Raw genomic sequence first — 23,582 nt, 5'->3', positions numbered from 1 at the left:
CTGAGGAAAAGGCATTCTTTTTAAATTAAATGACCTGAAGTGGCTACAAGTTGAATCTACTACATTAATGACCTTCACTCAGAGTGGGGTTTTTTTCCATGTCACTCTGAAAGAGAGAAATAGGTAGAACTCAGAGATTTGAGATGGGTGGCAGGGAGAAGGGATTAGAATTGGTTAAAAATATAAAAATTACTTTCAAGTGCTAAATATTTTAGGAAGTAGCTACTGATTTTTATAATTTCAAAGAAAGGCAAGTTACAGCACTTTTAAGATTACTTGGCTTACTCATTTAAGGGAAGCTACAACTTTTTGTGTTATTGCTTTGTGCCTTTTTGCATTCTGCAAGCCTAATGCCCCTTACCTGTCTGCTGTGTTATCCATCTCCTCAATGGCTGTTCTTTTGGTCCATACTCTCTAACACTCTCTGAATACAAATCTTTCAAATATACATCTCACACCCCACATACAGTTTTTCAGGCATGTTACCTAACTAATTAGCAATCATTGAGAATATGTCTATTCATTATGCAAACCCCAGCCTGGAACTACAGGATACAACACTTTTGAACAGTCTAGGTGGTTTTAAAACAGATCCCTTCTGTGAAACCGAATGGAGAGCTATTGGGAGAATGGGTGGTGGGCGGTAGAGGTGTCACCTATACATGCTCCTGCAAAAGCATGATTGCACATGATCAATGCATGCCTGAAAATAAGTTAATTTTGATTTAACTATCAAAATGTTTTGCTTTAGTCCACTGTGTGCAGTGTACTTTCCTGACCGTGTGCTTAATGTTCCCCTGCAGACATCTCCATAACAATAGAATCTATTCCCTGGGAAAGAAATGCTTTGATGGGCTCCACAGCCTAGAGACATTGTGAGTTGACCTCTTATTTGTTTCTTTTTTTTTTTCTTAGAGTGTTTTCATTAGTATTCTGAAAGAATAAAAATAGCCCAAAAGCCAAATGTGGGTTTTGGCTTGCCTAATCGCTACAGGATCTAAGTGATAGTTCACAATGACTCTGTGTAGTAAGTCCTATTTTTGACTATAAAATTAGTTTGCCTTTTTAATAAGCATTGTCAATTGATAAATTGTTTGAAAGACAGCTGAAAACTGTGCTGAGCATATAAAAAGGAATGACTATTCATGAACTTATGGTTGCCTAGTTTAGTACTATTTATTTGTCTTGTTCAATCAATAAAGCTAATAGTTAGATTGGAAATTGTCACAGTGAAAAGCTTTAACACTAAGAAACTATCTTACCACAGAGGAGAGTTATAAAATTAGATGGGTTTATTTTTTAATACCTGTAAAAAGCAAAAGTTCTAGGTAGTGAAATTATGCATGTGCTTTACAAGTGGGAGAAATGTTTCAATTGTATCCAAGTTTTCATCTTTAGAGAGCTCTGATAAAGAATATAAAGCACTGGTAAAGCTGATAAAGCACTGGTAAAGACTGAAACTTCCTCAACTTTCCACTGTAATTCTGTTTAGATCAATTCAAAAATTTTTGAGCTTTCCAGCAAAAGCATAATCTACGTAAAATACCAAACAGGAATGCAGTGCTAATGGTTAGCAGAAATTATTTTGCTACAGTTAGTCAAATACAGATGTTATCTGTTGGAGTCATCCAGACCCCAGAAATGCCACAGGGACAGTAAAACTTTGCATGTGCTTCTTCTTGCACCTGCTGCAGTCAGCTGCATCATTTTCAGTGATTTTGGATGTTATATCCAACCAGGACAGAGGTTAAAAACCCAGTTATGAGAAACAAATTGTTTTAGACATGGATATTGCTAGTCTAAAGGTGACTATTTGCTTTCCCATCCACAAACCTGTTTACTGCCCACTTTCATCTGTCATTGAGATTAGGAAGCAAGGAGGTTTGGGCTTCTTGGGGTTTTTTATCACCAGTTTGATTGCATTGATCCCTTGCCACTGAATTGCAGTTTTACAATTTGGACTTTTGGCCGCCTGTGAGTTGAGAGGAAGTCCCTTAGTGTAGCACCGGAAAGGGGGACGGGAAAGGAAGAGGGAAAATGTAATGGTTTGTTTTGTTTATTTAACTGATATTCACATGGCACTTGGTCACAAATGGGGAAAAACAGAACAATGGAATAAGTAATTGCAAACTCAGTCCCAGCCACCTGGCATGAGAGAGATGAAAACACAGAGGACAATCACAAACCCAGGAATCAATGTAGGTGCAGCCACTTCCCTGCAACAGGACAGTGTGGCACTTGCCTCAAGCACAGTAATTGCATAATGTACAGAGCAGTTCCCAGATAGTCTCAAGATAATCTGAAGAGATCTTGGTGTAAATGACGGACGCCAGCCTTAAGATCATTTGTTTGCATTGAGGCGTAGGTCTGGAAATCACATATCACTAGAGGGCAAAACCAAACCGTACATGCCTGTAATCTCTTTTTGTCAATAAGCAGGAGAGATTTACAAGCAGGAAGGAAAGCCTTGTTGAGTTCAGACAGCAGTTTCCTGCCTGCATTACTTCAGCCTGATACTATTTCAATTTCAATCTATTGTAAACTGTGGCTTGGGTTTTGCCTGCCTGTTTAAAAAGGCTTTTGCTCCAGTTTTTCAGACTGTTTTCCTCACAAAGTGTTGCCAGAGAGCATCACAGTAAACTGGCATATCTCAATTTTAGTTTCAGCCATCTCCTAAATGCTAAAGTATACATAGGTCATGCTGAGGGCAGAAGTAGGATTATAATCCATTCAGCCTACCAGAATAAAGTCTAATTACTGCTACAGCATGAGCATTTCTTAAAGCAGAGGTGACTATGGTAGCTACACTATCTTTTTTACAATTTGTGTGGTTAGAACTATTCTCTTGACTGTTATCAAGTCTTAAAATTAACAATACATCTATAAATATTTATAGAGAAATGTATTAGGGATGTAAAGTACAGATCAGCAAAACCGTTGAATATTATTTTGAAAGACTTTTTTTCCCTGTTAATGTAATGCTAAGGGTGGGCAATTTATAAAACAACAAATCCCTTAGTAGTACTTGAATTTACTTTCTTTTCTTATTACAGGGTAGCTAAAATGTAACTAAAAATAGAATGCTGATAAAAATAGGAACGATAATGTGCTCTAAATAGACTTTGTTGGAAAATATCCATACACTTTTGAGGATTTCCTGTCTTTTTACTGTATATATTTATTCAATGCATAAAGATGATAGTTCATTACAAATGCCAACAATATTATGTTATCTGTTATGCAGTGCATAACCAAAATAATAATATCTATTTCCACACAGAGATTTAAATTACAACAGTCTGGACGAGTTCCCCACAGCTATCAGGACACTAACAAACCTAAAAGAGCTGTAAGTACAGAGCTCATATTAGGAAGAAGGATGTTTTGTCTAGTATGTGATTTCTTTATTTCTTTTTTGAATGCTGGTGATTTTATCAGTAATTCTTTAAAACTGATATCCTAGGAAAAACTAATAAGCATGCCAACATACATAAAAAATAATTTTCAATGTGCAGTTTAGGCCATTCAAATTCTGACAACTTTTACTTTTATGTTGCCTTGTGCAGTGGGTCTTTTCCAGGAAATTCCTTTCTGGAATACACTAAACAACAAACATAATTAATTCACTTTTAATCCTTAACACAAGAGTTAGATTTTGCAAACTATCCAGTGTATTAGTCTTCTAGCTATGAAGGCATGACAACCTTATTAGTCCATCAGGTTTAATTAAATTTTACCAACTTCCCTCCCTCACCTCTATTAAATTAAAAGCAATTTATTTTCTATATATATAGTCATTTCTTTGTAATGTTGTGAATAAAACACTTTTGTATGCACTAGCATAGTTTGCATCAGGAAAATCAACAATGAAATTAAAATATTCGAATTTATTTTGAAAAACAGATGAATTATAAAAAACTGAAAGTAATTAAATTTTGTTCATACATCATACACACAATGTACACATTATTGCATATGCTCAGAACTCTTTCCTTTGACTTATTTACCATGTTAATGGTACTATCAGCATAGATTTTTAACAAAAATAGGTCATCACATACTAGTTGGACATGGTTTTACCCCTGCTGCATCACAAACTGATCTAAAAGCCAACTTTAAGTAGCCACCTGAGATTTTTTTCCAGAGCAGGTACCTCCAGATGCTGTAGACTCCTGCTTAGCATCTCCAGTGTTGCCAGAATGCACCTCTGCAAGAGGCAGCAGGGCTATGAGTTTCCCAGCTCAAATGTTCTCAGCTGCTGTATATGCCATAAAATAATTGGTATGAATTCCAGTGACCTCAAAGGATTGCCTTTTTGATGACCTCTGCAGTCAGCAGCCAAAAATGGATAACTCAGTTTACACCAAATGCACCAGCAAACTGCCTGATGTGCCTGAGGTTGCTATGGCCCCCACAGGATTTCGCCTCTGGGTATCAACTATGTGCAAGAAACATTTGGGGTCTGAAATTGCAACCTGCCATGCCAAATGCAGCCCAGACATGAGACCATGTGGTTCTGTGCTTTGTGTGGCCCTAGGAGCTGGTCCTGTAAGGAGGGGATGTGTTCCACAGACCCTCGTGGGAGCGCAGCCCCACCGAGGCTCAGATCCTTGCAGGGCCACCTTTGTAAGGCTGGTTCTGGCTGGGACCTCGTGTCTCTCTCACAGTTTGTGCTGGAAACACAAACTGTGACCTGTTTGTGCGCAGCTAGTAGCAGATATTGCTCTGGGAGGTAGTCATGCCATTTCCTTGGGTTTTTTCTGCCATGCAAGGGATCCCATTCAAAACCAATCTGATTACTGGTTCTAGATGAGGTGCTCATTCTGCTTAGAGTATGCAAAGCAAGCAGGAATGTAAAGCCTTGCTCTGCTGCTCATCATCAGTAGCACAATGCCTAAACAGCTAAAACCAATAATGTGGGACCTGTTCAAGTAATGGCCAGGAGTGCTTGCCTCAGTGAACAATTGGAGGCTTAGTAATGCATAAATTTAAGCTGGGAAGCCTTCTTCATACCCGACTGAACTAATGGGAGTTTCCCACACAAATCATCATTGTTCTTTTGAAATCTTAGTTGTTCCTTTTGTCTTTCACAATGGAGAATTACTCATATGAATGAAGTCCAGTAATTAATGATGAGACAAAGATTTGGCTCTCTATCCAGCAGGCACAATTACATTTTGTTTGTGTCCACATTTAAAATATCTCAACAAAAAGGTGGTTGTGGGAGGATCGACATTACAATATAGTGTATAAAATAATTTCCTTCGTAAACTTGTGCCATCCAGCAAAAGAATGTTGAAGTTTAACAAGCACAGGGTGAAATATATTGTTATCTATTTAATTATTAATATCTAAATATTGATGTTCTTAGTTCATATACTTGTATATATTTACATTATATCAATATACGGACATGCATATACCCTGAATTTTAAAATGCCATTTTGAAGTTTTCTTCATCTGAAGTTTTGTTCATTTAGAGAAGTGCAGAATTTCAGCAATTTTGCTGTCTCTTCTCTCTTCTCTTCTCTTCTCTTCTCTTCTCTTCTCTTCTCTTCTCTTCTCTTCTCTTCTCTTCTCTTCTCTTCTCTTCTCTTCTCTTCTCTTCTCTTCTCTTCTCTTCTCTTCTCTTCTCTTCTCTCTTCTTTTTCCTTTGCTTTTGTTTTTTTCAGTTCTGTAGTATTCCAGAAAACAAGGATTTACCTTTACATATAGACACTTTTCTTTCTACAAACAGAAAACCATCACTGTGCATTGTGATTGCAGACTGAGTCTTCACTTTTTTTTTCCTTGATATATAAACGTTTTTTTCTCTGTAGGGGATTTCATAGCAATAACATCAAGTCAATACCTGAGCGTGCATTTGTGGGTAATCCTTCACTTATTACAATGTAAGTGATAAGAATCTTTTCAATGACTCTTTGTATTGGAGACTGTGGAACTAAGTATCATATTTGTGGCTAATTGTCAATAGCTTTTTTTGTGAGTACACTTTGTAGCACGTCACCATACAAGCAAACAAGCTCGTATCTTTCTTGGCAGTTTTCAAGCACTGATTAAGGAAAGCAAGTAGTGGTCTCTGGCCTTTGACCTTTTATTTGAATGGTTACTTCTAAATCTCTTAGCATTATTGGCAACATAAAAGCTGGTAAAAATTACTCTTGATGGACTCCATTCTGAATTCCCATCGTCTTACATGAAAATGAACTTAATGGACAACTTCAAATTAAGAAATTGCAAAATAAGTGTAAGAAAAATAATGATCATCTCGAGTAATATTCCATGACCAAAAGCAGCATGACTTCAAGAGGGCAAGGGAATCTCTTCTTAACAGGGGAAGTTCTGACTTCTGCAAGTGTTATCCTCACATTCGTCTCAGGTCATAAAAAAATTCTTCATATGTGAAATTTTATCTTTGCAAACCTGGGAGGAAGAGAGAATATTTTGTTGACTGGCTTCTGGCATTAAAACAGGAAAACAACAACTAATTGAATGTTCAAAATGTGACATGTGGCTGGTAAATATAGATTAGAGAGTGAGAAAAGCTCAGAAGTGACCTCTGCTACAACCAGAGGGCACAGTCTGTGATTCATCATAGAGAGTTTACTCATTTGATTATAGTATAATAATATATTTAGAATATTTTAAAATATTTTTCATTAAATGTCTTTTTATCCTTTTTTTCAGACATTTTTATGATAACCCTATCCAGCTAGTTGGAAAATCTGCTTTTCAACACTTACCAGAACTAAGAACTCTGTATGTGTTTACTTTTTATTTTAGTTTTCTTTTTGTATTGTAAAACTAGAGTTGTCCCACACTTCCATCACTCTAATTTTATTGAAATTGTTTTTTTTAATTTTAGGACTTTAAATGGTGCTTCCCAGTTAACAGAGTTTCCTGATCTGACAGGGACTACAAGTCTGGAGAGTTTGTAAGTGCTAGAGAAGTATTTCTGCTTTGTTTTATTTTCTTGTATACTGACTTATTGTAAAGCATGTGCTAAAAAAATTTTGGTTTTCAGTCTTCAAAAAATAATTGTTTTTCATAAATTCTTTCTACAGGACACTCACAGGAGCACAGATCACCTCTCTCCCCAAGTCAGCTTGTGACCAGTTACCTAATCTCCAAGTGCTGTACGTTTCAGTAAGATTATTAACATGACATTAATGCAAGAGATTAATAGACGAATGAAACTATTATGATTTCAAAATTACCCAGTTACTACTATTTCTGTGTATCACATTACTTCTTAGGAATTCAGCTCAGGGAGTTGGCCCCTGTGTTATTTAAAAAGTTTATAACCTACTTACCAATTAGGATTTCTCATACATTGCTGAGAAAGATATTTACTTGGTATATTTTTAGGAAAAGATAAAAAGATTCTTGATTTTGTTTAAAAAAAGACACACCTACCTTATTTTCATTCATTCTGTCTCTCTTACAGTAGTTTGGGATTTTTTTCTCACTAAGGCAAATAATTCATTGAAGTAAATAGAAAATATAAGTAAGGAGAGCAGTTTTGAGTACTTGCTATGCTCCTCTTTTAGTTTCTTTCCCAACCAGACATAAGTAGCTGACTGAAGTTTTAATAGACTATTCTTTGACATAGCTGGCCATATTGGTATACTAAATACACAATATTATTTTAGCTTGGAAATTTCCTTGGAGTTTGCTTAATCACTAATGAAAGTAATCATTGTGTCCACTTCTTTGAGAATGAGCCAAAAGCACTTTCCTCTATGTATTACATCACTAAGAATCTATTTGATATTAATTCTCTGGCCAACATTGAAATAGCACTAATTATAATGCATTATTTGAATACCAGAGTGAATGTCAAGAGCATTTCCAGAAAAAATTAAGTTTTAGTTAATGGACTCAATATAACCATTTCCAGAATGAAAACAGACAGTCTCCTGCCAGAAAAAAAAGTCTACACACAGAATTAAGTTTAAATATGTCCTGCAACATTCAAAAACAATAAATAATCCCAGAACAGAGTGCAAACAAATAATACAGCAATCAATAGCTTACAGAGTTCATAGTAGAGTAGGACTGTCCATTGGAAATGCCCATTTTTTATTTTTGAGTATTACCATATATAATTCAAGCTGATACTTAAAAGAGGAGGGAACTGATTTATCAGCAATTTCAGGTACTCAAGAGCTGCTCTTTCCCCATTGCTGCCAGACTGGAATGAGCCTGCTGAGTTCCCATTTTGCCTTGCACATCAGTTCTGGCTGTGCCATGGAGGACACTGGTGCACTGAGCCCATCACCCATGCCTTGTGTGCGACCTTGCAGGGGCTCCCTGGCTCACACACACAAACAAATCCACTCAACTCACATCCAAGGGCTTTGGAAGGCACTTTGTGCATCCTGCTGAGGTGAATGTGCTCAAGGCTCCCTGGATGTGTGCTCACCTGCAGGAAAGGTGTCTGTGAGAGCACAACCCCAGCAGCCTGGAAAGGCTCCCTCAGCACAGCTGGGCATAGGGAACAAAGCCACTTGCCCTCTGCTGCTGCCAAGAGCTTCATGTATTAAGAAAGTGGGAAAAAAAGACCTTAAAAATAAACAAGTAAAATATTTCCTGGAGTTCTGACAGAAACTGAAGGGTGTCAAGTTCAGGGGTTTTTTTCCATGTGTGAGGAGGGGATGTCAGTATGTACAAAATTCAAGCTGGTAACATATTTTTAAGAAGACCTAAGTGATAAACCTGTGGATGACAGAATAGCCAGTGTCTGCCAGACATACAAAACATCCTTTACCTTGGCCTAAAAGTCTCTAGCTCACTTGAACCCTACTCTGTAATGTCTGATTTGTACACACATAAAACCAAACCAAAACAAACAAAAATCAACCAACCAACCAAACAAAAAACCCCACACCCCAAACATACTGATATTTGCCTTTCTACAGAGTAAAATCAGAGTAGAATACCTTAAAGACACACACAGTCATTACTTGCACTACTTCCTCTAATCAAATATAAAATAGTCCAAGTGCCCCTCTTGGAAAAATAACAGTGAAACTACAGTTTTACCAAGGCATTAAATAGGTGGAGGTGAACCAGTTTTAGGGAATTTGAGAAGTGAGAAGAATTTCAGATAGTGGAAAGTGAATCTCTTTAATGTGTTAATACTGGATAACTGTGAAAAAGGACATTTTTTCTAATTCTAGGCATAAGCTTTTTTCTCTATTCTTTTCACATGCAAATTTCCCATTTTGTTTTCCCTGAACGACACACACACACACACACACACACACACACACATATACATATATATTGGATGTGACTCTTGGGTGGTGGGGGCTGGTGTCTGGTTGCTTTTTTTTCCCCTTCAGTTTCTGCAAATTGCCTGGGCTTGGTTTTGATTAGTTATATTATACTGTAAATCAGTCCAGATGTTTCAGTTATTCTGTAATTTGTTGAGTTTTGGCTCAAATCTTTTTAAGATTTTTTTTCTTCCCATGTAGTGATTGATTTCAAAGTTAGTTCCAATATTTTTTGACCATTTCCTTCAGTTATAAGATGTAGCAGTCTAAGGATCAGAGGCAATACTGCTTAATTAAAAGTGTAGAACGGGAAGATGATTGTGACTCTCATCAGAAAAATACAGGACCTTCTCTAAAAAAATATGAGTATATATGCTTAGTAGATTATTTAAAATTTTTTTAAGTATTTATCAGAATTTAAACATGATAAATATGAAATCTTCAGCATAAATCCAGATGGCCAATATCATTGCTGTAAAACTCAAACAGAAGTCAACAATATCATTGCTGTAAAACACTCAACAGAAGTCTACACTTCAAGCAGGAAATCTTCAGACAATGAAAGGAATTTGCAAATGTGGATATGGAGTTAATAAATCTTGCCTTTTCTCCTCCTCTCTCCTCTTCAGTTAGAAATCAAAATGTGACAGATGAGAAATAAGTGAGTTTGTACACTTCTGTGACTGTGGATAGAAAGGAATTATTTTTAATTGAGCATGAAGGTGTACAATGAAAGCTATTTTTTCTTTTAACATTCTTTTGATGTTAATCTATTTGTTTCTTGTATAATTCAGGGATCTGTCTTATAACCTACTGGAAGATTTACCCTGTTTTACTGCATGTAAAAAACTCCAAAAAATGTAAGTGCTAAACCACCGTGAAAAGCTTAAAAAGAATCATCTATGTGTGTTTGATTATAATTAACTTGGTTATTGCTGGCTGATTTGACATACCCCAGATACACTTTATTGAAGTGGATCATAAGCACAATCCAAAACACCCCAAAGTGCCTTCCAAGTGTCTTTGAAACTGAGGAGATCCTTATTGCTGTTTCAGTGACTTGCATCACAACGAAATCGCTGAAATCAAAGCAGACACGTTTCGGCAGCTGGCTGCTCTTCGCTCTCTGTGAGTACCCCCTGACAGATATTCACGCAGGTTCTCAAAAACATGGGCTGCATCATGTCTGCTCATGATGTACCCCAGAAGATCCTTATTTCAGTTTTTCCTCACTATGGTCTTTCACCGTGAGTTCATAACTGGGAAAGGAGAGCAAACTTTGGGAGGTTTAGCACCTGCAGCAATGAATTAAAATATTTAAGCTTATGGCCATAGAAACTGTCATTTCTAAATGTTTCTGGTGGAATTAGAGAGACTGACTGGGCCAGAGCTGGTATCTGTTGGCAGGTTCACGTTATAATCAGCTCTAGGGAGTGGGAAGTCTTTTTACAGAGAGCAGCATCTTAAGATGTGGAGTCCAGTCATGTGCAGCTGTGTGCTAGAGGAGTGATTTTGTCAAGAAATTACTCATGGTTGGAATTTTTTGCAGAATTTTTTTAAGAGTTGCTTTCAATCTCTTTGACTTTTTAGGGGTGGTGAAAATCGAGATTATGAAGTTAAGCCTATTGACCATGGGTTGCTGCTCTTAGTCACATGAGAATGTTTTAGAAGACTTAGTCCATATAACCCACCTTTTTTTCTGCTGCATTAGGAGGCTGTGAAGCAGACTGAAATGCCTTGGGCTGTGGCAGGAATTGAGACATTTTAAGCTGCCAGTTTAATAACACCACAACTGACTAATAAAAAGTTTAAAACTACTTTGCAATATGAGATATACAGGAGCTTATTGAAAATATTGGCATGTAATTGATACCTTTTTTATATTTAGGCCTTCTAATCAAGTGTTTGAAAGCTTCCATATTCACTCAGTGGGTATGTAATTTTCTACTCATTTTTCTTGTAGGGATTTAGCTTGGAACAAAATTAAAACTATTCACCCCAACGCCTTCTCCTCTTTACCATCTCTGATCAAACTGTAAGTATTTGAATATCTTATACATTCAATTTTTCTTCCAAGAACATGCAAAAGTTTAATAACTTGGTGCCCCAGCAGAAATTGAGGGTTTCTCTATTCTAATCATCTGGTCTGTTGAATCCTTTTCTAAATGCCTGCTTTCTTGTACTTCTCCAATTCACATAGGTATTACAGCAAAGCTGCACACAACACTGTGTAACCAAATGAGGTCCATGAAGATTATCAGTGCATCTGTCTCTTATCATTCAATTTATTAGCAGTTAATTTGTTGTAGCAGTGGTAAAGATTTTCTGTTATTTGTGCTTCAGGCCTCAGGAATTGGATTACAAATTAAATAAGAAACTTTTTTCAAGAATTCATCTCTATTTCATTGTTCCTCATTTGATGAAATAGTTTTTCCTCTTTAGTAAGTTCAGCCAGAGCAGTTAGTGGTCAAAACATCAGCGGTCAGTTTTGCAGGCCTTGTTCACAAGCACTTCTCAGTGCATACTAATTTTTTTTTCCTACTTCCAACTTCCTACTTCACAGTAATGCTCTTTTGATATGAATCACTGAGGCATTGGCTGTATGGGGAAGATATGATAAAAAATTCCTCTGGAGTCGTCTTGCTACATGGTTGACACAAATATATGATGCTGGGCATTTGCTCACAGATAATCCAGTGGCTACTAAACCTAAATCTGGAGAGGTGTTCATTTCTGTTGATGTGCAAAGCCCTCTGAATGGTGCACTGACAAATGCCCACACGGACAATTTTGTCTATAATATCCCTTTTGGGGCCCTTCTCAGAACTTACCTACTCTGTGAGGCGAGGAGTAAATTGCACCTTTGGACAATGACATACAGCAGTCAGAGGGGGTTAAAGAAAAAAGCCCTAGAACACAAACAGTAACACAGTGTACCAGTGTTTCCTGAAATGGAAAGTCAGTGGTCACTCTTAGCATTGCAGTAGGACCTGAATTTCACCTTTGGTCTTTAAGGGTGCTGTGTGCAAGAAGACTCACACTAAACCAGAAAGGTAGAAGCCCAGTCCATCAACATACCTTATTTTATGCCTAGGCCTTAGATTTCAGTGTATAATCCAGACTTTCCTGTACATAAAAGCATTTCAACTGTGTCAGACTTTGCTTCTTCCTCTTTGGCTGTTGCCCATCTGAAGTATAGAGAGTAGATAATTGTGAGGAGGAGTGAAACTCATTGAATAAATGGGAGAGAGAGAGAGCAAAATAGAAAAAACTACCTCTGGACTCCCCCTCTTTCACTACTTTGCTGTATTGCCTTGATCACTTACCACTTTTTTATTCACCTGTTTTGTCTTCCCCAAGTTACGTATCTGTGTTCATCTGCACTATTCTGTCTTTCCTCAGCCACTCAGACAAACCAGCTTGGAAATGTCATCTCCCTCTGCTCCAGCCCAGACCTGTCCCTTCCTGAAATGCACATCTTCCCCACACACCTGACCTGCTCCTTGGGCAGCTTTCAGGGCAGCTGTGCCTGGAAATGCCCTGTAGCATCCCACTGAATCTTTTCAAATGTGGGAAGCTCTTCAGCTCCTTTGAATTCAAACAGTCTAGGGAGAAGGTTTTAAATTCATTTGCTAGTCTCAAAACTGTCACTATGAATGCTTTGAGTCAAAATTTGGGAACAGAGACACAACTGACTGCTAGATGTTACTGTTAGGTTTCTGCTAGACATAAAGGTGAGTACTCCTGAGCAGCGCTGCAGTTTTGCTGCATTCACTGGGGGCCTCTGTTTAATACAGTCATTTTTTATTGAGTTAGAAAACTTTAACCTATTTTTTCAATGTGACACTTCTAGTGTTGAAAAAAAAATGAAAACCATAAGCTGATTTTTATTTGCTGTTACGCAGGGATGTGTCATCCAACCTTTTGTCCTCTTTTCCTGTGACGGGGCTACATGGTTTAACTCATTTAAAATTAACAGGAAATCATGCCCTACAAAGTTTGATAACATCTGAAAATTTTCCAGAACTCAAGTGAGTATATCATTAAAACTAATAAGCCACATTTGTGTTCATGTGCAATGGAAGGTGTGTCAGTGTGTAACGCATGTTACTTCGTATTGTCAGTCTTTGATCTGTGCCATTAAAACTAAAGCAAATATGATAAAAATGATAGACTTCTTTTATTATGCTCACTTTCAACTGAAGAAACTATGAAGGTTTTGAAATATTAACCCCAGTACTTGCTTAGTAAGAGCCACATCTGCTTCCTGGTGATATGTTTCAAAAGCTGTTAAAACAAAATCGCTGGCAGCTTAATGATATGTCCTTCTTCTATGGGACTGTGCTCACAGAACTCCCATTAAACATCATGAGAACACAGCAAATACAAGGGAAGAATATACTGCTGAAAGACCAAAAGATTTCACCTCTTATGTTTGAACATTATTTTTTATTATGATTCAGATAATATATCTTTTGATTAAGATTCAGATAATGTTTTCCCAGTATTACTAACACCCTTTGATAGTAATAATTTCTGTGGGTCCTCTGTGCTACAGGAAGGAAGTGTCCTCTAAAGATCATTTGCAGCTCTTCCACTCACTGGATGACCATGGCCTGTATGGAGCTTGAACCCGTGACCTTGGCATTATTAGCACAATGCTAGAACCAGCTAAACTAATTTCAGGGTCACAGCAAAGAGCGTTTTGTCTCTGTCTTCAGAGTATTTGGGAGTTTCCCCTAACTCTCCTTTCATTTTTATATTTTAATTAAAAGATGCCAAGTGCAGCTTATACTTTATCGTGTTTTCCTGTATAAAGTTTGGTATCAGAAAATAAGAAGCAGCTAAACAGTATGCACATAGTTAGAAAATCACAGAGTGGCTGAGGTTGCAAGGGACCTTTGAGGCTGTCTTGTCTAGCCATATGCTCAGGCAGGAGCACCTGGATCCTGTTGCCCAAGACCACACCCAGAGAGCTTTGGAGTATCTCTGAAGATGGAGAGCCCATCCTTAGGTTTTCACTAGATTTGCCTTTTGCACTGGAAAAGGCCCAAGAGTCTGAGCAGGCAGACAGCTCAAGATGTGAGCATTAATGAAAGGGGCTGGAGTGTTTGGACTTCTCAGGAAGGGAATGATGAATAGAAGTGTGGAGCTGATTAAGGCTCTGTGTGCAGCACTGGAGGGATCCACCCTAGAACACTTCTATGATGATATGTTAATACAAACTGAGATAAGAGCTGCAAAAAATTATTCCAAAGTCAGGAAACAATGCCTTAAAGGTCTTAGTAAACCCAAAAATGGTAGTTTGTCACAGGGGAAATCAGGCAGTCACTTCATCATGAGCATGAAACTATAACATTAGCATTCAAAGTGCTAGAGGCCTTAAACCTCTTTTACATTACAGATCTTGAGACAGGTCTCAGAGGCCAAGGAGCAAGGACCATAAAAATCATGACTGAGCTTATGTCACGCTTTTTCTTCTCTCATTGGCTTTGCCCAAATGCTGAGGCAGGTGACAATTCTAAAATAATTGAAATTTCTTTAAAAGAATGTAAACACAAGAAAAGTGATTACTCCAACCTGGCAAATATATAGTGATGAATATACCTTGACCTAGAGGCATAAGTAGTCCTAGAATTGTCCAAGATTTTTTAAAATTCTTTTCTCAAAATTATACTCTATATGAATTTCTCTTCAGCAAAATTGTGTACATTACTCAATGAAAGTACAGTGTATTTCATCTGGGCAAACTGTTAACAAGGATGTGTCCAACTAACTTAATTCTTTTTTAAAATGTATTTAAAGTATGATATCTAGAGTTAATTAACATCCATAAGAACAAATTATACCCAGTCAGGAGAGAATAGGGTAAAATTGTGGTAAAATCTGCGTGACTTTTACCGTAAATCAAAATGAGGTCAAGATTTCACACAGGATCACTGCACAAAAAATGCACCAAGCGCCAAACCTAAACAGAGATCTAAAACAAAATGGAATTTCACCATTTGCAATTGTTGTAACTAACCAGTGGTTATGTTAAAGACAAATTCCTGTATAAAAACTTCCTACTCATCTAAATTCATCAAAACAGACACATCAAAGAGCTGAGCATCCCCTTCCCCATCATCAGCAATAGCACTAGCACACTCTGCAGAGCTGAGCCCAGCCTATTGCAGCAAGCCTTAGGAGACAAAGTCAGGCTGCCAGCCACTCCTTCCTTCTTTATCTGATGCTTTGATTCAGTGCTGAAAAGAACCCAGTGCTTTGCTCCATTCATCATAACTGTGCCTTCCTGTTCACCATTAACTCCACACCTTTGTGAGGGAGAAAATGACCTTGTGTTCTCTGCTGCTTAATCTAAAAACAGAAAAAAGAGGCATTCCTCGCTAGAGGAAAAAAATTATCAAGGATACAGATATCATTAGTAAGATAAGGAGTATATAAAAATAAAGTTAAGCAGTGTTTCTAAGAGTTTAATTTGACAAAGTCCAAATCTAATCACCCACATCAAATAAGCACCAGCCATAAAAAGCACTGCCTCCAGCACTGTACACCTGAAAGTTCCTTCTTTTTTCTTTTTCTTTTTTTTTTTTTGTGTTAAATGTAGCTTTTGTGAGGAGAAAAACAACTCCTCTGTCACCAAGAAGATCTCATATTTATTTCCTTGCTTTGTAAATTATGTTTTGTCCTCTGTGTTCTGGGTTGCAGCCATTGTGTGCAGTTGGGCTCTGCACACAGATTAAGCAGCATTTGCTAATTTAAGGATTATGTGTATATCCTAATAACACAGGTTGGGGGAAAAACAAACATAAACTGTCCAGATTGAAGAATGGATGTTAGAAATACCTAGAGAGAGGACAAGAAATGGGAGTCTTGGTCTTTAAATATCATTTAAAAGCCATGGATATTTTTGGCTACATGATCAAAGTAGTGGACCAATACAATGTGGGAAGTCCACATTTCCAGTGTATGACAGGCCAGCAGGCTGGGAGGAGCACAAGATCTGGAAATCTGTTATAGAGCTGTTTGAATAATCTGAGAATAGAATACATTTCTGTCAGTCTCTTGTGCCTAAAATATCCACTAACTGTTCATTCCTCCAGCTTTATCAGTGTCCTTCCAAAGGTCTGAAGCCACAAGTTGCAGGGATCACCTTGCAGAACTGTCAGCGTTACTTTTGATAATTGTTTTTGTTGTTCCAAAAAAAAGGAATTTCTATTTGGGGATTGGGATTGTTTTTATCCCAGATGATTAGCTATGGGTTAGTCTAGTAATCAATGGGTTTAATACTAGTTTATTTAAGAAGGGCTTGTGGGAAATGTGTTCAAAAATGTTTAATCAAGATAATCTCCTTATGTTAAAGGATGGCATGCAGATGAATGCATTAGAAATGAAATATTTAAATCTGCTGGCCTGTGGTTGCTTGACAGTTGGATCTTGGTTATCTTGAACTTTTATTGAGTACCCTAAAAATTTTGTATTGGGTACAAGAGTACAGATTATTGTGGTTAATTTCCAACAGAAATGTAAGGTTATATAACCTAAATGCTCCCAAATGCACTAATTTAAAAAATCCCTTTAGAACTTAAGATTCCGTTTGTTCCCCTTTGTACCGAGCTTTTGGCCAGTGCACAAGTCTAAGTCCTGTTGGCACTGGGCCTGATTCAGCTTGATTTCTCTGCAGATTTCCCAGGGGGTTAGAGGCTGCTTATTACACTCATTATGTTAATTTACATGATTAACCTGTTGAAAGTAATCTGATAGGAGGATCTAGTTCTACTTTATTCCTTTTAAGTTAGTTCAGAATAACTTGTAATCACCTCTTTGTCTTTGAACTTTTTGCTATATTGGGCTTTGGGAATTAAGGTGAGTTATTTGGTTTTGCTATGTGCTGTTGGTGAACTGTGCAAATTAAATAGTTTTGCTTCCAAAGCATAAAATATATCTATGGAATAGAAGTAGTCTAAAGAACTCAGAAAGTAGTTCTTCCACGCTCCCCGGAATTTGCACATCTGCAAAGGAATTAAATTCACAGCATAGCAGAAATGTGCACTTTTCTGACAACAGGAGCCTTCATAAACATTGGAACTCACTGACATGTATTAGTGTTAGAAATAAAAACGGTCTTAAAATAATTAAGAATGAGTATCCTGTGTCCTGCAATGACTGTTCTCCTTTTTAAGATAATTAATAAAGTAAAACCTTGCTCTCAGTGACATTTCACACACAGTGCCTGATTCACTCACCTTTTGGCTTAGAACACTGTTTCTTGTGCAGAAGATCAAGAAACAATCTCCTTCTTGCCGTCTTACTGTGAAATGAGTTGAAGGTGGAAAGAGGTGAATAAAGCCTGATTTCCAAAAGATCTCATTCTTCCTGAAGTGGAGAAATTCAATTTTGGAAGTGTTTTGTTTTTGCCTGATAGGCAGGTTGTGATCTTTGGATGTGTGTTTTTTAAAGAAACCATTAAGAAAGTAACTGTTGGAGAAACTGTTGATGTGCACAGTAAAATCATTGAAATTCATAAAAGCAGAAATACAGTTCTGAGTAACATTCACTCAACAGCAAGACACAGATCTCCCACTTTCATATCTCCTATGAAAACACATAAGAAAACTTCAGTATGCTTTTTCTAAAATTAGCCTAGAAACCATCTGCATTTCCAATGAGGAATTTTATTTGTGAATTCTCATTTTGCATTATCGTGACTAATTTTTACTCAGAGATGGTTTTGCTTTCAGTTGTGGATATTTAAACTATTTCCTTTGTGTTAACTGTGGAGGATCAGTACAATCCAGTAACTCTGGTGCTTAACCACTCTCATGGTATGCTGCCTAATTCCTCTGCAGGGTCATGGAAATGCCTTATGCCTATCAGTGCTGTGCCTTTGGAGCTTGTGAGAACCACTACAGAATCGCCAGCCAGTGGAACAAAGATGATAATAGCAGCCTTGAGGACTTTCATAGAAAGGATTCTGGATTGTTACAAATTCAAGGTAACCATCATCTTAGGCTTTTAAGTCTACCTGTGAGCAACCTGTGCTTTTAAATAAATCCAAAAGTCTTTACAGTCAGAGGCGTGGCCTCTCCCTGTCTCTTGCTTAATAATATGTTATTTAAGTATTCCTGTGCTTAGCAAACTCATTATTTTAGGTCTGCCATTCAAAAATCTCACTTACTTATGCACTCATCTTTTCATCCAAATAATAGCTATTATAAGGATGTGGTAAATTAAATCTTCCCTTTATATGAGAGACAGGGTAGTTCAGCTGGTATGTAACTCCATACAAGAGCAGGCCAGCTAAGATGTAGTTTCTTGCAAGCCTCAAAATGGAACACATCCTAGGCTTACCCACAGACTTCAGGATGAGTAATAGCCAAAATATGTGGCTACTTTGGCATATTGTCTTATAGAATCATAGAATGTGCTGAATTAGAAGGGACCCACAAGGACCACCCAGTTCAGCTCCTGACCACGAGCAGGACAGCCCCAGTAACCACTCCATCTGTCTGGGAGCATTCTTCAAACACTTCTTCATCTCTGGCAGGCTTGGTGCTGTGACCACTTTCCTTTAGAGCCTCTTCCAGTGCCCAGTCACCCTCTGAGTGAAAAATCTTTTCTTTATATCCAACCTACACGTGGCTCAGCTTCATGTCATTTCCTTGAGTCCTGTCCCTGGTCATGAGAGGAAGAGTTTGGTACCTGCATCTCTGCCTCCCCTTATGAGACTCAATGAGGTCTCCCCTCAGTCTTCTCTTCTTGAGGCTGAACAGACCAAGTGACCTCAGCTCCTCATACACCTTCCCCTCAAGGCCCTTCACCATCCTCGTGGCCCTCCTTTGGAAGCTCTCCAATATCTTCAGCTTTATATCTTTCTTATATTGTGGCACCCAAACCTACCCCCAGTACTCGAGGTGAGGCCACCCCAGAGCAGAGCAGGGCAGGACAGTCCCCTCCCTTGCCTGGCTGGTGATGCTGGGCCTGATGCACCCAGGACAGGGTTGGCCTCTCCTGGCTGCCAGGGCACTGCTGGCTCATGTTCAACTTGCCATGCTCCATTAGCCCCTGGTCCCTTTCTGCAGGGCTGCTCTCAAGCCTCTTGTTCCCCAGTCTATGCACATAACCAGGACTGCCAGAGAAGGCATTTGTTCTGCAGAACACGAGACTACTGCATTTTTCTTCCCCTTCAGCACCAGGTCTGTTACTGGATCTGTTATGTAGGGGCACACATCCATTGACACCACCCTGTTGCTTTCTGTGCTGTCTCTGCCCCTGCAAACCAGTAAGTGTCAGAGTTCAGCAAGGATAGAGCCAAGAATATGTGCTAGTGATGACAAAAGAAACACAGAATGCTTGATAATTCTTAGTAGTATGGCGCAACAGCAGAATTCATATTTTAAACTCCTTCCTAAGCAGTCATCACACTGAAATTAGGCAGTAGAGAATGTACCTGTACATGATTATTTTTACAGAAAACCATCCTGAGTACATTAATTCAAAACCAAGTAGACGTATGTCTGCTTCTGCTCATGGTTCAGTAGGGAAAGAGATAAGACCAGATCTTAAATACCACAGGCATTTTTGCAACTTTTACTAAAAAAACTTTTCCTGAAAATTGCAGTAACAATTCTGGGTTTTTCTCTCCCCAATAGATGAACGTGATTTTGAGGACTTTTTTCTTGACTTTGAAGAAGATTTGAAATCTCATCATTCAGTGCAATGCTCACCTTCTCCAGGTATGAAACTGCCAGACAGATAGGAATTCAAGGACAGTGTTAGTAGATGTTTGAGATGCAGAACAAACTGTGAATCAGATACTAGGACAGCCACATGATGTGCAGTAATTTGATGAGTGTAATACAAATACATAGCACTATAATATACGGTTTTGCATTGAATTCTACAAAACTATTCAGCCACTATGAATGTAGCAAGCTTTGCACAGTCACCAAGCTGTGGGCCCCTTTTCACCAGAATTGATACCCAATCAAGAAAATGAGAAAGACTCTTCTACTAAGATACAGATGATAAAGGCAGCAGAATCTTTGCTCTCTCAGTCTTTTGCAAAGCTGAAGTAATTCTTCTGAACGTCACAGAGTTATTTTACACATGAGCAACTTGAACAACACACAGTTTAGGTCCATGTCTAGGAAATACCAATCACTACTGCACTGGTGTGCACAGTCCCTCACAAAGGACACCCAGCACTGTTATTGTTCTTTGTAGAATGTAGCCAGCCATGGTCATAAGTTTTAATTGTTTGATTCAGCAAACACTGAGCCATATCACTAGCCATTCTTTCACTGTGAAACATGAACAAAAAACCCCAAGTGACAACTTGTACTTCAGCATTCATTTTAAGCCATGATTCTTGTTTGCAACAGCAACTAATAGTAAATTTTTTTAAGCTATATAAGGAGGAATAGAAAAGGCAGGAAGTCAAAGAATAGAGTTATTTGACTGTCACATATTCTCCAATGGCCTTAAGATAAGCTCTGAGTTCATTAAAACATTTCTGTCTTCAAGGTAAGTTATGGCCAGACCTGAGAGAAATTTTAGTTCAGATTTTTCAAATAGTATCTTAGAAAAATTTGCAAACTGATGCAATAGATACTTATGCTTACTTAATGGCCACAGCTGTAGTTATAGGGAGGTCATTTCAGCTGCAGGGTTTATGTCTTCATGGAAAAGGACAGGCCACTGTGAGGGGTTTGCCTAGCTGGCTCATCCCAAGGCATGTAATGTTTCTCTGGCTGCAGAGCATTCAGCTTCAACTGCACAGCATATGCACCTCAGTATATAGAGAATACTTCAAGTGTTCAGCAAGCTTCAGTCATAAAGACCTGACTTCAGACACAGGAGATCCAAAAAGGCAGCACTCCCAAATGCAAAGAGAGACACAATTTTCTTGGACTGTGTAATGACATGTTATAAGGTAGCCAAAGTACATCTGTCCATGTCCATTACATCACCAAGACTCATCAGGAACTTGTTTTAATTTAGTTAGAGGTAACATTTTCAGCTTTTTTTACACACTGACAAATATCACAGCATTTCTTGAAACTGCAAGAGTTGACATTCACATTGCAGTAGTAATGTAGTATTCACTGCCAGGCACAAAAGCTACTGTGACGAAGGACAAAGACTGATGGGCACCGCTAATGCAATATGCATCACACATTTAGCAGCAAGTTATCAAGGTCTCAGATTTCTCCAGAGAAGGAGCAAATTTCCAACTCCCTTTTTATACTAAAATTCACTCTTTGGCTGGGCTGAGAATCTGCAAGAAGCATGAGCTTTAGGGTCTTAGAAAGCACAAGAGTATTTTTGTTTACATGGGCTTCCCTTACCCTTTTTATTTTGGCATTTCAGGTCCCTTCAAACCATGTGACCATCTGTTTGGTAGCTGGCTGATCAGAATTGGAGTGTGGACCATCGTGGGTTTGACCTTTATTTGCAATGCACTGGTGTCTGCTACAGTTTTCAGGTCTCCATTGTATATGTCCTCCATAAAACTTTTGATTGGTTTAATGGCCATTGTGAATGCCCTGATGGGCCTGGCCAGCGGGGTGCTGGCTGGCGTGGATGCATCCACTTTTGGTAGCTTTGCTCAGTATGGAGCACAATGGGAAAGTGGAATTGGTTGCCAAATAACTGGCCTTCTCTCCATTTTTGCTTCAGAGGCTTCCATATTCCTCCTTACCCTAGCTGCCCTCGAACGTGCATTCTCTGCAAAGCATGCTACAAAGTTTGAAACAAAGTCCTCCACTGCTAGCATAAAAATCGCCATTTCTTTCTGCTTCATGTTGGCACTAATCATTGCAGTGATACCCCTTCTCACTGGAAGTGATTATGGGGTTTCTCCACTTTGTTTGCCACTCCCCTTTGGAGAGTCCACTGCTATGGGCTACATGGTGGCACTGGTATTGCTGAACTCCCTTTGCTTTCTGGTAATGACTGTTGCTTATACAAAGCTCTACTGTAGTTTAGAAAAGGGAGAACTAGACAACATTTGGGATTGCTCTATGGTCAAACATATAGCCCTGCTACTTTTTACTAATTGCATTCTTTATTGCCCTGTGGCCTTCTTATCTTTTTCCTCCTTACTGAACCTCACTTTTATCAGCCCAGAAGTGATTAAGTCAATACTTCTAGTGATTGTCCCACTGCCAGCATGCCTAAATCCACTGCTTTATATACTTTTCAATCCACATTTTAAGGAGGATTTGGGAAGTCTGCGAAAGCAAACTTTGATATGGAGGAGATCAAAACATGCCAGTCTGATCTCTGTGAATTCAGAAGACATAGAAAAACAATCTTGTGACTCCACACAGGCATTGGTAACCTTCACAAGTGCCAGCATATCATATGATATGCCCACCAGCAGTTCCCTAATGCCACCCTCTTATCAAATGACAGAAGGCTGCAGTCTTTCATCAGTCGCGTTTGTTCCCTGCCGCTAGTTGCAGAAAGAGTACAGAAAATACCTCTGTTGACAAAATTTTTAATCCCAAAAGTAAGTGTGAATGTGTGCATACGAGTGTAGAGTGCCTCTAAATTATTACAACACACCTCAGAAAACAGACAATGACAAAACTTGCGGCCAGCTGAAAATGCAATACTTGAGACTGCTCAGCCTGCTCCTGAAATGCTGGGATGAAGAAAGGAAATGAAAGCTGGTAAAGTTTGTGCAGTTATGTCAGCTGCTCTCTTTTAAAGTAGCACTACTCAGAAAGGGCATCAGTTGGTCAAGGACAAAAATAGCATATTAAAGTTGTAATATTTTTTCAAAGCATCACCTCATGTTTTCAGGGGTTAGGTTATTTTTTTCCTGTTTGTTACAATTTGGTTTTAATAATAGCTTTTCAGTGCCATGATTTTTTCTAAGCATTTGTGTATGGCATTTGTTCAGCAAGGTATCTAAATGGAAGAGTAGTCCTGTTCAAGTCATAGATGTTTCTGCAGAATACCCTTTAATGATAAAGTTGATTAAATGGTTTAACTGGCACTGGGTTTGGATTTTGGAAGTCATCTAACTTGACAAAACATTTTTAATTGTCAGCAAAAGCTAAAAAATTAACATGATGTGAAAGAAGTTAATCAAAATTCTGTCGAGCATTTAAAATGTAATTGTAAATGGCAACACATTGTCACATGGGTATTTTTCTAATGAGGTTCTACACAGTTCGGTCCTGAATTGCTTTCATGCCAGTAGAATTACTCTCAGAATTACTGATGATAAAATTGACAGATTATTTGTTTTATCAGAAGGTGGAAAATACTACACAGAAAGTCATCAATATA

General features: G+C 38.2%; 1 protein-coding gene across 1 annotated transcript in view; it reads left to right on the top strand.

The window, feature by feature from the left end:
* The window catches only part of LGR5 (leucine rich repeat containing G protein-coupled receptor 5), an 89,096-nt gene extending 65,862 nt beyond the window's left edge, over positions 1-23,234 (top strand). Inside the window, exons 6-18 of the mRNA XM_058022636.1 lie at positions 804-875; positions 3,281-3,349; positions 5,820-5,891; positions 6,688-6,759; positions 6,866-6,934; positions 7,065-7,136; positions 10,073-10,138; positions 10,335-10,406; positions 11,242-11,313; positions 13,184-13,309; positions 18,128-18,273; positions 19,931-20,014; positions 21,651-23,234. Coding sequence (XP_057878619.1) covers positions 804-875; positions 3,281-3,349; positions 5,820-5,891; positions 6,688-6,759; positions 6,866-6,934; positions 7,065-7,136; positions 10,073-10,138; positions 10,335-10,406; positions 11,242-11,313; positions 13,184-13,309; positions 18,128-18,273; positions 19,931-20,014; positions 21,651-22,741 — 2,083 coding nt within the window. The 3' untranslated portion in view covers positions 22,742-23,234. The remainder of the gene's footprint in view (positions 1-803; positions 876-3,280; positions 3,350-5,819; positions 5,892-6,687; positions 6,760-6,865; positions 6,935-7,064; positions 7,137-10,072; positions 10,139-10,334; positions 10,407-11,241; positions 11,314-13,183; positions 13,310-18,127; positions 18,274-19,930; positions 20,015-21,650) is intronic.
* The last annotated feature ends 348 nt before the right edge of the window (positions 23,235-23,582 follow it).

Source organism: Melospiza georgiana, chromosome 4 (genome assembly GCF_028018845.1).
Source record: "Melospiza georgiana isolate bMelGeo1 chromosome 4, bMelGeo1.pri, whole genome shotgun sequence".
NCBI classification, from domain to species: Eukaryota; Metazoa; Chordata; class Aves; order Passeriformes; family Passerellidae; genus Melospiza; species Melospiza georgiana.
The sequence above is the reverse complement of the archived record's forward strand: the minus strand, read 5'-3'. Positions and strand labels throughout refer to the sequence as shown.